The sequence below is a fragment of the Condylura cristata genome, unplaced genomic scaffold (assembly GCF_000260355.1).
Source record: "Condylura cristata isolate star-nosed mole 26May11 unplaced genomic scaffold, ConCri1.0 scaffold00003, whole genome shotgun sequence".
Classification (NCBI taxonomy): domain Eukaryota; kingdom Metazoa; phylum Chordata; class Mammalia; order Eulipotyphla; family Talpidae; genus Condylura; species Condylura cristata.
Window position 1 is genome coordinate 32,309,442 of NW_004567104.1, and position 15,342 is coordinate 32,324,783.

General features: G+C 49.4%; 1 protein-coding gene across 3 annotated transcripts in view; it reads left to right on the forward strand.

The window, feature by feature from the left end:
* The window catches only part of ADCY5 (adenylate cyclase 5), a 142,975-nt gene that overhangs the window by 78,430 nt on the left and 49,203 nt on the right, over positions 1 to 15,342 (forward strand). For all 3 annotated transcript variants that reach the window (XM_012733140.1, XM_012733131.1, XM_012733138.1), the window contains exons 2-3: positions 8,854 to 9,003; positions 13,257 to 13,378. In XM_012733140.1, the coding sequence (XP_012588594.1) occupies positions 8,854 to 9,003; positions 13,257 to 13,378 (272 nt within the window). The remainder of the gene's footprint in view (positions 1 to 8,853; positions 9,004 to 13,256; positions 13,379 to 15,342) is intronic.

Here is a 15,342-nt window from a genome sequence, read left to right on the forward strand (position 1 = left end):
AGCCTTGGGATAGATCAGTCACCTTATCACAAAAGCTCCCAAGCAGAAATAATGTGACTTTGATCACTGAAAAAAGCACTCAGCAGTCTTTATTCTTTGTAAAGCAAAAATGTTAAAGAGGTGTCACTGATTAAAACAAAAGTTAAACACATCATATTTTTGAAAAGCCATTTAGCACTTGATTGGGCATGGCACAGTGGACAAGGACCCGCGCTGATATGCCTGCTCAGAGTATCTGATTTAAGATGGTCTTTGCTTGATTTATTTTCTTTTGTATCATAATAGATTCCACCGAGGTCCTGCCAGCTTCCAGCACTGAATAGGACACATGGGATCTGGGGCAGGGGAAAGACCCGTCTTTCCTGAAACAAACTTGTCTGGTTTGTCAGCTTGTTTTTGGGGGGATTCCTTTCATTGCTAGTTTTGTGCATCTGAAAGCAGTAAACAGAGACCAGAATGGGAAGGATTCTGTGCCTGCTTGAGAGCTAAGCTCGGGGAAACACCTGCAGGAGAGCACCTCCCCTTTCTTCCTAATAATCTGGGGAGTGGGAAACTGAAGATTTGGAAAATCAGATCTCAGCTTTGAATTGCCCTTGACTGAGGCGACGTCAGACTCTGCGGTGGAGAAACCGCTGGGGTCTGATTGTGTGGAGCCAACAGCGTGGAGGATCTGTAAGGTGCCCGTCCAGGGGGACTGGAGCTGGACTGCTCTTGCTGTGCTGAGACCCGACCGAGGGAGAGGGGCTGGCCCAGCTGGGGCAGGGTGAGCTTGAAAAGGGTTGCAGGGTTGCTCAGTTCAATTTAAATGCCAGATAAAGAACAAATGATTTTTTCTGTGTAAGAGTATCTCAATTACTTTATACAGCACATGCTTGCATTTTTTCCATTGAAGTACATTATTTCAAAATATAGGATATTGCTCTCTCAGCTGCAGTCACTGCACTCACCCACCACCGAATCACCCATAGTCCTCCACTACAGTCGGGTGTGCCCCAACCCCCTCCTGTTCTCACCCCCCTTCCTCCCTCTATCCCTTTGGATGTCTCCAGCCAGGGTTGGTTTAAGTTTGTCTTTGTCTGACCATTTGTCTGGTTTCCCTATATTCCACATATAAGTGACACCATTGATCCTCCTTGTGATTTACCTCACTTAGCCTAACCTCGCCAGTTCCATCCCTGTAGCTGTAAGTGGCATGAGTTTTTCTTGTGTCATCCCTGAGTAATATTCCATTATGTATATATACATCTTCTTCATCTACTCATCTGTTTTGGGGCACTTACTATTTCCATAGCTTGGTTATTGTAAATAGGGTGTAATAAACGTGTGAGTGAAGGTTTCCTTTCAAATTAGTGGTTTAGGTAGATTCCTAAGAGTGAGATTTCATGGCAGATTCACTTTTAATCTTTTGAGAAACCTCCATACTGCTTCCCAAAGGGGCTAGACTAGTCTACATTCATATCAGCCGTGTAAGAGGGTTCCTGTTATGCATATGTATATGTGTGTGTGTATGTGTGTGTATATATATATACACATACACACACATGTATATATATAATATACATATGTATATAAAAGCATTTGTTATTTATCTGAAATTCAGTTTGAACTGATCATCCAGCCTGTCCACCCTGCCCCCACCCCCAAATCAATGGCTTCCTGGGGATTCTGCTTCCCCACCAAACATACCTGTGAAAGAACGCATTGACTTTCGGGGAACAGCAGCCGCACAACTACACATTACAGCGGACTCCTCCCCAGCTTATCTCCTTCTATTCCAAACCCATTCATTCCTAGTAACTCTTTTATTTTTTTTGAAAGATTTATTTATTTATGCATACAGAACTGAGATACAGGCCAGAAGGGCAGGGGCCGTGAGAGGATTCACCATGGTCAGAGTGGGGAGCAGAACAGGCAGATTGACCAAGTACACTGCTGAGGGGAGCAGTGGGCGAGACAGGAGAGGTCTGCCAGCCATGTGGATCACTTTCGGGGAGGGGATCGAACTTGCACACAGGCTGCTTCGCAGTGCCGTGCTTTAACATGCTGCACCACCAGGAAGGGCCCCTCGTAACTCTTTGTCTAACCCATCAGGACCGGAGAGTAACATGCCTGCTGCTCTGGGCCTCAGGTTGGCAGCTGGGCTTCCTTGGCCTTTGCCAGAGTCACCGCACAAACCCAAGCACTGGAACTTCATTCACTCCTGGCCAAATCAGACCTGCAGCCAGAGCCATCAGATTGGGTTTCTGAAGTGCTGGGGTTTTAGAAATGCCATTGGGGTTGTAAATATTCATAGGCTTCTCCCCTGTGTTTCCACCCAGAGACTAGAATTCCAAACAGTTCCTTCTAGCGGAGCTTCTGGTGTGGTCCTGGGACCACCTGGACCCAAACCACATGCAAGGCCTGTTTTGAAAGCAGATGTTGAGCCGCTTCCAGGGCCGAGCTTCGCCAGGCGGCCGGGCGGCCTCTCCTCCCCGTGCAATGTAGTCATTCCTGAACACTCTGTGCGGTTAGATGGGTCCCGGGAGGTTGGCACTGGGAAAACCAATAAACCCTTAATTAGGCAGTGCTTACCTGCTGCTGTGAATGATACCTGTTATTATTTGCTAATTAAGTCTTTTACATAAGAACCGGGTGATACTGTTACTGGATCTGCCTCTGTGGGGACATAGGAAGTGAGCTCAATAATTGCTCATTGTTTTTAGTGAAGAGAGCCAGTTGGCATTTTGACCCTTATGCCCAAGGGGTGAGATCATTTTTAAGTTAAAAAAAAAAAAGTCCTTCCAGGAGTTTGTGAACTGTAAGCAGAATTCCATCAGATTTCACTGATGGAGCCTCTCTATTTATAACATTAGCTTATATTAGCCTTGGCATCTATTTAGACCTGGTGTACCCTTCCCTGCTTTGGGGGAGGTAGAGACATGGGGGACTTGTAGGGGGAGAGAGAGTGTGTGTGTTGACTTGTTGAGCCCATTTTTTCACTTTCAGGTCCCATTTGCTGAAATCACCCTTCCTGGCACCCCTCCTCACAAGCCAGCACCCAGGCTTCTTCACCTGGCTGTTTATTGAGTACTTGAGAGGGAAGAACCTGAGGCACATTAAAGTGAGCAGAGCCATTTGGACCCCTATTGGGTTACAACAATTTATTTCACCTGGATTTGCACTGTCTGCTGCTATTGGCCTTCTGGCTGCAGGAGGAGTCAGATTACAGCCAGAGAGGCCGGTGGGATTAGTGCCTTGATGCTGCAGCGGGGGCCCTTGATAATTACCTCGGAGTCACATCTCAAAATAGACTCTGGCCGGTCTTTCTGCCCTTCCCTGGCACTGCCTGTTAATCACATTCCCTCCCTGCTTCCCTCCTGGATCTTACTCCTGTTTTTTTAAAATTAGGTATACTTTTCATACCTTTTGAATGCACAGTTCTGTGGGTTTGACAAATTCATGTAAGTGTGTGACCACCAGCAAGGGCCAGATAGGGAATAAGGCCTGTCCCCTGGACAGAGGTTTTCTGCTGCTGCCGCTTTGTTAGCCATCACTCCCCTTTCGCCTTGGAAGCCTCTGATCTGTTTTCAGCTTCTATAGGTTTGCCTTTCCCAGAGCACTGTGTGAATAGGATCCTATACTCCATAGACTTTTGAGTGAGTTTTGTTTCAACAGAAGGTAATTGAGATGTGTCCCTATTGTGTGTGTTATTACGAGTTAGTTCCTTTTTGTAGATGAAGAATATTGTATAAACATTCATGTACAGATTTTTGTAGCAACATGACTTTCCATTTCACTTGGGCAAATACTTCAGAGTGAGGGTCTAGGTCATACAGCAAGTATATTGTTGAACTTTATGAGAAATTGACAATTTTTCAAAGTGATTGTACCATTTTTTTAAAAAAAAGATTTGTTTATGCATGCAAAACAGGGGTGCAGGCCAGAGGTGCAGGGGCGGTGAGAGGACTCACCATAGTCAGAGTGTGGAGCAGAACAGGCAGGTGAACAAAGTACACTGTTGAGGGGAGCAGCTGGTGAGACAGGAGAGGTCTGCTGCGTCATGTGGTCACCTCCGGGGCTAGGGATCGAACTCGCACAGAAGCAGCTGTGGCCAGCTTGCAGTCCTGTGACCTAAGCCGTTGTGCCACCAGGGAGAGCCTGGTTGTACTATTTTTTATTCCTACCTGCAAGGTATGAGTGGGTTGCTCCACTTGCTTACCAATACCAGTATTTTCAGTTATTTTAGCCAGCCTCATAGTGTCTAGTCAAATACCTTATCAGTTTTTAATTTACACTTCCTTGATGGTTAATAATGTGAGCATCGTTCTACGTGTTAATTTGTTATCTTTATATCTTTTTTTTTAATGAATTGCCTATACAAATTTTTTTTTTTTTTTAAAGTGAACTGTTTGTTATTGTTGAGGTTCAAGAGTTCTTTATAAATTCTAGATACAAGTCCTTTTTTCCATATATACATATATATATGATTTACAAATATTTCTCTCATTCTATGGCTTGTGTTTTCAATTTCTTTATCTTTCTTTTTCTTTTTAAAATCATGCTTCACTGCTATTTATAAGAAATCTTTGTCTAACCCAAAGTCCCATGTTTTCTTTTAGAAGTTTTATAGGCTTACGATCTTGCATTTAGACCTATCAGTACCTTTGAATTAATTTTTAGATATTTTGTGGGTTTCTTTTCTATTTATAGATATCCAGTTGTTCTAGCACCATTCATTAAAAAGATTATCCTCTCTCAACTCAGTTGCTTTATATAAATGTAAAGATGTGACATAGGATTTGCAGGTATTTTCTCCCATTCTGTGGGCTGTCTTTTCAGTTTCTTGATAGTGACTTTCGAAGCAGAAAAGTTTTAAATATTGACAAAATGCAGTTCATCTATTTTTTCCCTTTTGTTATATGTCCTTTTTAACACCTAAGAAATTGTTTGCTAGTCCAAGGTCATGAAGATTTTTCTCCTGTATTTTCTTCTACAAGTTCTAAGATTTCTGACTATTTAATCAAAATTTCAACAGTTTAGATCGCTAATCCTCTTTGACTTAATTTTTGTAGTGACTAAGATAGGAAGCCCAACTTTGTTTGCATGCGAATACCAAGTTATCCTAACATAATTTGTTGAGAAGTCTATTCCTCCCCCCATTGAGTTGTTTTGCTAGCCCTTGATTCTATTTCATTTATCTCTATTCTATCTTTATGCCACATTGCACTGTCTTAATTAGTAGCTTTAAAGTAAGTCTTGAGATTGAGTAGTATGAATCTTCCAAAAGGGTTCACTTTTTGTTATGTTGGGAATTCTAGTTCCTTTGCTTTTCTAAATACATTATTGTCTATTGTCAATTTTCACAAAGAATAATTGTGATTATGTTGCATCTACAGGTCTGGTTGGGAAGAATTGGCATCTGAACAAGTTTGAGTTTTCCAATATATGTGTGTGGTATATGTCTCCATTAAGTTTTTATGTTTTAAAATTTCTTTCATATTAGTGTTTTATAGTTTTCAGTGAACACACATTTTGTTAGATTTACACATAAGTATTCCAGAGCTTTTGTTAACATTTAAATGATAGTTAAAATTTTTCACTTCTGATTTTTCATTACTTGCATATAAATCATTGCTTTTTTTTTATTGCTCTTGAATCCTTCTTAAATCTTCTATTTATAAATATTGCTTTTCTAGTAGCATTGAGATTGTCTATGTAGATAATCATGGCATGTACAGATAGTGTTTAATGTCTTTCTTTCCAATCTGTATGCTTTTTATTTCTTTCTCCTGTTTTATTGCATAGTGTAGTATCTCTAGTATGATGTTGAGTATGAGTGATGAGAGGAGACTGCCTTGCTTGTTCCTGGTCTTAGGGGAAATATTCAGTCTTTCACCATTAAGTGTGATGTTAGTTGTAGATGCCATTAATTTGTATATGCCACTAATTAGATCGAGAGACTTCCCTTATATTCCTAATTTGTTGGGTTATTTTTGAGTTATTAGTATGATGTAATAGACAGTCAGGTGCAGTGGCATGTGCCAATAATCCCAGTTACTTGGGAGAGTGAGGCCGGAGATTGCTTGAGTTCAGGAGTTTCATGCTATAGTGCACTGTGTGTAAAGTGTGGTTAATACCACAGGGTGACCACCAACCAGGTTGTCTGCAAAGGAGTGAAATGACCTAGGTAGGACCTGAAGCTTGACGAAACTCCCATGCTGATCTGCAGTGGTATCACCCCTGTGTTTAACCATTGGGCTTCAGCCTGAGCAACATAGGGAGATCAAGCTTAAAAAAAAAAAAAAAAATCAGATGTTGTTTTTGTGCATAACTTAATGATTTGCTACTGATCTATATAGTGAAATGCTTGTCACAATAAGTCTAGGTAATGCACACCATGGCATTGGTAAAATCTGATGGAATTCTGCTTACAGCCTGCTGTAAGCAGGCTCCTTTCAAACATATATCCCCTAGACCATACTTCAGAATTCCCTGTAACCTGCACCTTCAGCCTTACCTCTCTTTCAGTGGTCCCCAGTAACATTCCTGGCTTGAGAACCTTGCTCAGTGTCACTTCCTTGGTCTGTATCTTCCTGGGTTTTCTCTGTGGTTAGGGAGCTTTCCTTCTGAGTCTTGCTGCTTTGTGCTTCCCTTCATGAAGGTCTTTTTTCCTCTTATTAGGCTACTCTGGTAACCTCCTGACCCATGAATCTTCTTGAAACCATAGGCTCATCCTGTTATTCTTTATTTCAATAGGACAACTCCCACTGGATAAGGATTATGCCAGGCCTTCTCAGCCTGACTTCTCGCTTTGGCTCTAATCTGCTTTTCCAGCTCTGACTTCCCTCTGAGAACTGCTGCTAAGCATCAGAGAGCCAGGGTATTGATTCAAAGGTCCTGGAACCTTTCAGACTTGAGCTTCCTCGATCTTCTTCCTGGGTAGGGATGTCCTTTCCCATGCTGCTGACATGGCTAGACACGCCCAGACCCCAGACCCCCATACCGAGCCTATCCCGGTGGCTCTCACTCCTCTCCCCCTTGCTGGGTGGGACTCGGTATGCTTCCTATTGCCAGTTCTTTGTCAGTCTTCACTGCTTATCTCTTCAGCCACATTGTAAGTTTCTGTAGACCCGAGGTCTTCTTTCTCTGTGGTAATACGCTGGGGCTTTCTCTGCTGTGTGTTGACATAAAATGACAAGAGTAGGATTCTGTAGTGGTTAGAGTTGAGTAAAGTATTGTGGGAATTGTGAGCTGTTGCCAGGGTTGGTGGAGCTGGTGATCTGAGCTTGCCCTTTCCCTGAAAAGACACCAACGAGGCTTCTGGGAGGTATCTAGGAGGTGTTTGAAGGGAGCTCAGTGTATCCATCGACTGTGGAGAGCCAGACTTTGAGGTGGGAAAGAGAAAGTTTCTGTTTGTGGGTGGGGGCCGATGCAGTACAGGATGTCTCCTGGGGAAGATGGTACCATGTCCAGCAGGAGACCACTTGACATCCAAACTAGATTGACTGAAGAACTTGGTACAGGTCAGGACCACCTTAAGCCAGGGTGCTGGAAACCTTTGAGTAGGATGCAGTCAAGGATGGGACTTGGCACTTCCAGAGACAAAGAGGCTTCTGGAAGAAGATGGGAGTCATCTGGCAGATCACTACCAGGTGGCTGAAGTACCAGAGGAAATTTCTTGGGATCCGGATGGACAAGTGCCTTCCTCAGCCCAGGCTAGGGACCAAGACAGGGCTCCTGGGGGCCTGATGAGCCAGAGGAAAGTATAGGGCCAGGACGAGGCTCCTCTTCTGCATATTGCACTAAGAATTACGATTTGGGGGCAGAGAGACTGATACCTAGAACCTGAGTGTCTTTGCCTGGCTTCTGTCCTATGTGATTTGGGGCAAGAACAGAACGAGGGCCAGTTTATCCAAAGAGCTCTGGAGCTGCCAGAAGAAGTTTTGACTTAACAGCACTTTCGCCAAGATCTTGAAATAATACTCTGTGTAAACTTGTTTTTGTGGGTTATGTTGTGTTGGGTTTTTCCTTAGCTTTTCAGTACCTATCCCTTTCAAAAGAATTCAACCTGGTCTCTGCTATCTGAAGAGACAGTGGTAATTTTCCACACTGAAAGGTCTGTGTGTCTGAAATGTCTGTGGAAAGGGTGTCAGTGGGGAGCAGGGCCTGATGACAGACCCGCACCGGGGTGCAGAGGGGCTCTCTGGGGTCTTGGTGCCGATGCAAGGCAAAATGGAAGCCAAGGCAGAGAAGAGATGAGCCCTGCTGGTTACTGATCCCCTACAGCCAGGGGCCTTTTCCATCTCTCCTTCTGCAGGTGCCCTGTCACAATGCCAGGTGACTCATGGGTAACCAGCAAGCACAGTGGACCCTTGAACAACCTGTGGTTGGGGGGCCCACTCCTGAGGCATGAAAAATCCGCATTCAACTTCCACTCTCCCAAAGCTCAACAACAGGTTTCCCTTGGTATCCTTAGGGGGTTGATTATTTCAGGGGGCACCCCCTCCGACCCCCCCCCCCCCCCCCCCCCCCCCCCCCCCCCCCCCCCCCCCCCCCCCCCCAGCCACTCTTAGACACAAAAGCCCACAGATACCCAAGTCCCTTCCTCTCTGGTACTAGGACACACTCAGGAATTATTCAGTGATTTGGTGTCCTCAGGGCCACACCCTGTCACTGGCCAGTCAGGCTTTGGGCTTTGAGGACATCAGGGAGCCTGGCTGATTACACAGGGCTACACCCACGGATGTTGTTGGCTGTTGTTTGCTGGCAGCCGGGTGTGTATTTGCTAAGATGGGGCCTGGAGGAGTCAGGGTTGGGGCCCCAGTGCGGGGCCTGTTCCAGGTCTGAGCTTAGTGTCCTGTCTCTCCTCTGCAGCTTGTCTCCAATGTCCTCATTTTCTCCTGCACCAACATCGTGGGTGTCTGCACCCACTACCCGGCTGAGGTCTCCCAGAGACAGGCCTTCCAGGAGACCCGGGAGTGCATCCAGGCAAGGCTCCACTCTCAGCGGGAAAACCAGCAACAGGTGAGTGAGACCCGCCCCCTGCACACTGGGAGGAAGCTGAGCCCCGAGAAGCCTTGGCCCAGCTCCCGCCCGGGCGTGGCCCTCTCCTGGCCAGCCTTGTTTATTGCAGCTGCCCCTGGGGAATGTTTCTGTGGAGGGAACCCAGACGCTGGCTCTGTGGGAATGCTCTAGGAGAAACGCTAGGAGCTCCACCCCAGAGAGCTCCACCCTGTCGTCCTCCTTGCGTTCCCCCTGTGGTTTACGAGGGAGCGAGACAAGCAGCCCAGGCCATAAGTGGCAGCAAGGAGGCCCCACCCTGCCCAAGGCTAATGCCTTGGAGTGGTGAGAGCTTCAGCATTCCCACCTGGGATTAAGGATTCCCCCCAAAGTGAGGAGGGAGGGAGAAGCAAGGAAGCCCCAACTGTCAGCCTCTGTGACACCCACGTTGGGCACGTTGGCCAAGAGCTCTGACATTTGGTTGCTTCAGAGTAAAGTAGATTTCCTGTCTCACCTTAAACCTTACCCCCAGAGGACTCCTGGAAAGGGAAGCCTTGTGGGGGGCACTGGTCAGGAAGACTGGTGAGCCCTAGTGGGGACCTGCCCCTTAGCACTTCCCTTGGGTAGGAACAGGGCAAGGGCTGAGGGCTGGTGAGGGCGTCCTGTCTGCTGAAATCCTGGGGGCATTGTATCTGGGGTCACCTTGGTCTTCTCCTTTTCCATGTGAACAAGATAGAGGTGTAGGAGCTCTCCTGGGATGGAGCTGCTTAGCTCTTGGCTGGGTGGCCCCAATAAGGGTGTGAGACCCCAGGAGAGAGAGTGGCAGGGTGGCAGGGTGACAGGGCTCCCACTGCACTCAGTCTAGGCATGGCTTGTAGGGATAAGCCAGAGGGTCCTCCTCTCTTCTTGTGTCAGTGTCTGCGCAGACCCTGAGCCAACGGGAGTGGTGTGCCAGGCCTGAGGGCGGGGGCAAATATTGGAAGCCTCCTGTGGGTGTGGGGACAGGGGAGATAAAGGCCTGGGCAGCGGTGGTTGCCTGTACCCTCCTGGCCAGCATGGAGTGCGTGTATGCTGCGGCTGCCTCAGCTGACCGCAGTTTTACCGCAGCGCGAGCATGTCTGTGACTGTGTTTATCCTCGAGATAGAGTGACACAGGCTAGAAACATCTAGATAGCCTGGGGCCAGCTCGCAGCGTCCGGTGTCCAGGACCTCCTGTCCCTGCTTGCTCGCAGCCTCTGTGACTACTGTGTCCTGCCAGGTCTGCAGCTCCTCTTGCCCCGTCTGAGGCCGGGCTATCCCCAGGCACTTTTTTGGCTTCTTGTCCAGCTTCCTCAATGAAGTGGTGTCCCTGGAGTCCTCCCACCATCTTTTCTGGACATACTTACCATGCCTCTGTCCCCTGCTCACCTCTAAGCCCCTCCAGCCTCCAGAGCCTCCAGGTCCACTATCTCATTCCGGATGCCAAGATGTTTCCTGCCCCTTCAGTGTCAGGGAGTGTCCCCTACCCCTTCTAGGCCTTGTCCCCTTCCCAGTAAAATTACCATTTATTGGCTCGTTAGTTTACTTGCTCTGACTCTGGCTAGGCTGGGCATTCCACCAAGACTACAGGGACCTGGGGGAGAAATACTCGCTCTACCATGTTCTGCGCCTAGACACTGGGAGGGAAGACTCACTGCCCAGCCCCACCAGCTCCTGGCTTTCCAGTTTCCGCAGAAAAGACTGCTCCTATGTCCCCGATGTCCCCGGGGGTGCTCCTAGGTGCCACACTATGAGGGAATTCAGAATTGCTCCCCAGCATCCCTGCTCCTTCCTCCTGCCCTCAGCCCCAGGAGTAGATAGATCCTCTTGCGAGTCTAGGCAATGTGAACCCCCTTCTTTTCAGTTCTCCTATCACCACAGAATTATCCTTTTACTTGTGTTTTGCTCATCAGTAACTGTTTACTGAGAAGCCAGTAAATATCAGGTGGCCTTCAGAGGCTGACTCTTGGGGAGGCATGCAGACCCATGGGGGCCCTCACCAGTTTACCAGTGTCCTCCTGTGGGTGTAAGACTGTCCCTGTGGGGCACCCACCCTTGAGGTCCTGCCACACACATACTTGAAGGGAGACAGACCACTGAAATGCCATTGGTAGCAACTGCACGAGGCTGGTGCTGGCGGGACCAGGACCAGGTGAGCTCGAGGACGGCTCAGAGAGGCACGTGGGGATGGTGATGTTAGCTAAGGATCTGCTATGCAGAGGCAAGAAAAAACTACACTGCGGAAGCTTTTCCCGGTTTACTCTATCGGGAGCAGAGCTGAGGTTTCAGGTCAGAGGGTGCTAGGAGAGGGCAGGGAGCATAGAGGCGTAGGGAGGACCCAGAAGGTGGTATCTGGGGGTGTGGGTCCATCCAGAAAGTTTCAGGAGGCCTGGGAGAGCTCTGCACGAGGCAGCGATAAGTTCAGGTGTGCTGCATAATACTTCGTTGCCTTGCTGCGTGGAGCGAAGGTCAAAGGTGGCAAGCTCGGCGGAGACTGGGGAACTGATGCAGAGGTGGCCTGGTCCTCCAGGCCGCACTGGAAGGAGGCCCAGACCTGTGGCATGGTGAGGCTCGGGGCGTGGAGAGGTGCTTCCCAGGCCCCGGTGGGGGCGCAGGCCAGGCACAGGGAGGGTGGCGGGGTGAGCGCACTGGGTTTCAGTGAAAGAGAAGAAGATGCGGGCTCATCCGAGTCCACATTGCATGCAGCTGGTGGATGGTGAGAGCTTTGGAGGGCTTCTCACGGCGATAACGCGAGGTCTAGAGAGACTGGGGCCTAATAATGGCAGCAGTGGGCTGCAGAAGGTAACTGCCAGGATGGCGTGGCCGAGTCCTGCGGCTGGGAGGGAACTGCCTGTGGGCAGGCAGGAGGGGACACAGAGCAGCGAGCACCCACCCGAGAGCTGTGTCCAAGTCTGCAGGCCTCTGTCAGAGCTGCACGGGGCCGTCACGGGGAGGAATGTGTCCCAGGGTAAAGTTCGGAAAATAAAAGGGATTTGCCTGGGCAAACTGATTGATTTTGGCCATCAGGAGAATAAGAGTGTTGTGGGCAAAGGCAGGGAACTAGACAGAGGGCCAAGCGGGACAGAAACGGGGGCAGGTAAATGTGGTTCAGGGCATGGTGCCAGGGATGTGGCCGGATGTCCAGGCGAACAGCCGGAAGCTCAGGAGCCCTGAGTGCCAGGCAGGGTTGCAGAGGATGGGGTGGGGATGTGCTCCAGTGGGGCCAGGAAGAGGGAGAGGAGGCAGCGACGCAGGAGTGTGAGAAAGTCACAGGGCCACATGAGGGGTGGCCCTGGCTGGTGCCCAGAACGAGACAAGAGATGGAGCAGGGGTGGCGGCAGGCAGGAAGGCTCGGGCCGAGAGCAGACTGTGCCAGCGCCTGGTCAAGGGTCTGGGTGGGCCGTGGGCTGTGGAGGGTGCAAGTGGCATCCGCCCCAGCAGCAGGCAGGGGTCTCTTGGAGCAGGCGCAGGCCCTGGAGGACACCCTGACCCCAGCCTCCATGAAGTGGCCCCGGCCCCTCTCCCTCTTCTCTCCCAACTCCCCTCCCGTCAGTCTTAACTGCTGTTTCCCAAAGTTAGTGTGCTTTTCCTGGCCACTGCCCCTCTGTGGAAATGGAGCCGCCTCCTCTACCTCATCCTTCTCGAGCCTCATCCTTCGGTCTCCACGAAGCCTCCTCTGACCACTCCACTTCCCCCCAGCTGAGGTCAGGGAGCCTTTGCTCAGACCCCAGACTCTCAGGAGACTGGAGCCTGTAAGGGGGAGCTTCGCCTTTTTCCTTCCCGCTTGCAGCTCCCGGGACCTTCCCAGCATGCTTGGAACAAGAGGGGCTCCATCCACTATGATTTCACGACTCAGCAAAAGAATCTCATTTAATGCTCTCAACAACCCCACCCTTACTTGCTGATGGGGAGCCCGAGTCCTTGTTCAGTCATCTAAGGTCACAGAGCGCAGATGACATCCAGAATTCTATCCAAGGTGCTCAGCTCCACAGGTTCACCAGTACTGCTCTCCCCCCACGCACACCAGAGAACCAGGAGGTGTCCCCAGAAGCGGGGCGCGGGGGCTGAGTAGCCCTGGCAGCATCACTGTGTCCCTACCCCCCACAGAGGTGGTAGCCACACAAGTCTCAGGAGAGATGAGTGGGTTCCCAGGGCCCTGCAGGTGGGGACGCAGGTGTGGAGGAGCGAGGTCTGGGAGGAAGGAGACTGCCAGGCAGGTGGAAGGCGCCGTGACAAAGCATCTGCTTCCCACCCCCCAGGAGCGGCTCCTGCTGTCTGTCCTTCCCCGTCATGTTGCCATGGAGATGAAAGCAGACATCAACGCCAAGCAGGAGGATATGATGTTCCATAAGATTTACATCCAGAAACATGACAACGTGAGGTAGGGGTGAGGCTGGGGGGCAAGGGCAGGGTGGGAGGACTGAACTCCTCACATCCCCACATAGGGATCTTTCAGGGGGATCAGCCCAAGCCCTGTTGGGTTTGGAGTGTGTGTTTTCTGGGGCACCCCAGCCCCACCACTCGAGGCCTGTGAAGTGAATTGTTATTGGGGGAGGAGGTGAGGCTACAGAGTGAGGTTATAGAAGGAAGGAGGGAGTCAAGAAAGCTACACCACTCATGGTTGGGGTAACTCCCCCCCCAGCCAGCCAGGGAGACAGAATGCTCAAATGGTACTATCATCATCTTCATCCTCTTTGCCACCTAGCAGCTTCCATGCTTTCCATGGAAAGCCAGTGCGTGCCAAGCTCTGTACAAGTCACCTCACTGCTAATCCTGCCAGTGCTGCTAGGCAGGAGCCCCTATTAGCACCCCTCATTTAGAGACTGAACTCAGAGTGCCTAAGACCCTATTCAAGGTCACTCAGCCTAGGGCCGGGAGCTCCGTGGTGGCCTGCCCCAAAAAACCCATGCACATTTTACTGCATTTTGCCGCTCCCCTAGACAGAAGCTGCTGACAGCAGGGACATGCAAGCAGATGTAGATTAATAGAGTGCAAAATCTGCTTATGAGTTCCACGGGGACATGGAGCAAAAGATACAATGGCCTTCATCCAGCCTGGCTTCCCGGAGGGCCCGCTGATCCTCCCATATGCCCAGAAAGGTGCTCAGTGCTTTCCTTTGCAAGAGTTGCTTTCTCACTGGGCCACTTTTCCTAAGACCAAAATTCCTCTAACATCGGTATAGAGAGAACCTTTGGAAGCTCGGGCTGAATTTTCAATAGAATGATTGAATTGAATGATACCATTTATTGCAAACATGCACACACACACCCATGCATACACACATGCACTCCTCCACTCAAGCCCCTGCCTGCCTTCCCAGGTGACGTGGCGGCGGTGGGCCGGGTACTGTGCTTTTATGCAGAGCCAGTAGAATGCCCAGTTCCCACATTCTGCCCTGGAATCCAGGGAGGTCACTTGTGCATCCTCCACTCATTCCCAAAACAGATTGCAAGACTTGGGGAGGAAATGTACCTGCACAACACTTTTGCCCTCGTTTTTGGAGGGTATCTCGATCCCCCTGAAGTCCACCCACTCTATACTATCAGGCAGGGACAGTGCAGCCAGCAGGGAGAAGGCTGCCCTCAACAAGTCTTTCCAACCTCAGTGTTTCGAGGGGCTGCAGGCTTGGCGGGGCAAAACTCAGCAAGGAAAGCTGGGTCCACCGTGGGGTCTGCCAAGAAAGTGGGGTCTACTTGACATGCTGGTTTCCCAGCTTCTCCTCTGGCCATCTCTGTCTTCACGTGGTAGGACACCTGCTCATTATAAGCTACTTACATTGTTTTCTTTTTTTTTTTTAATTTTTAAAAAATGATTTTATTTATGTTTTGCAGAACTGGGGTACAGGCCAGAGGTGTGGGGGGTGAGAGGATTCACCAAAGATAGAGTGGAAAACAGAACAGGCAGATCAACTGAAGCATGCTGCTTAGGGGAGCAGTGGGCGGGTTCAGGAGAGGTCTGACGTGCCATGTGGGTCAGCTCCCTGGCCGGGGATTGAACTCGTGCTGCAGTGGCTTCTGAGAGCTTCATAGTGCAGAGCTTTAACCCATTGCGCCTCCAGGGAGGGCCCCCTTACATAGTTTCTTAACCCAAACATTGTTATCACTGCTCACACGTATTCTTCTAATTCCAACAACAAAAAAGTTGATACTATTATAACCTTTATTTTATAAGTGAGAAAACAGGCACAGAGATTCACTCATCCCTTAACTGATTAAGTGGAGAATTATCTCCAGAAAGCTTTTTGATATTTGGATTTTTTTTTTTAAGATTTATTTATTTGTGCATACAGAACTGGGGTACAGGCCAGAGGCTCAGGGGTGGCGAGAGGCTTCACCAGAGACAGAG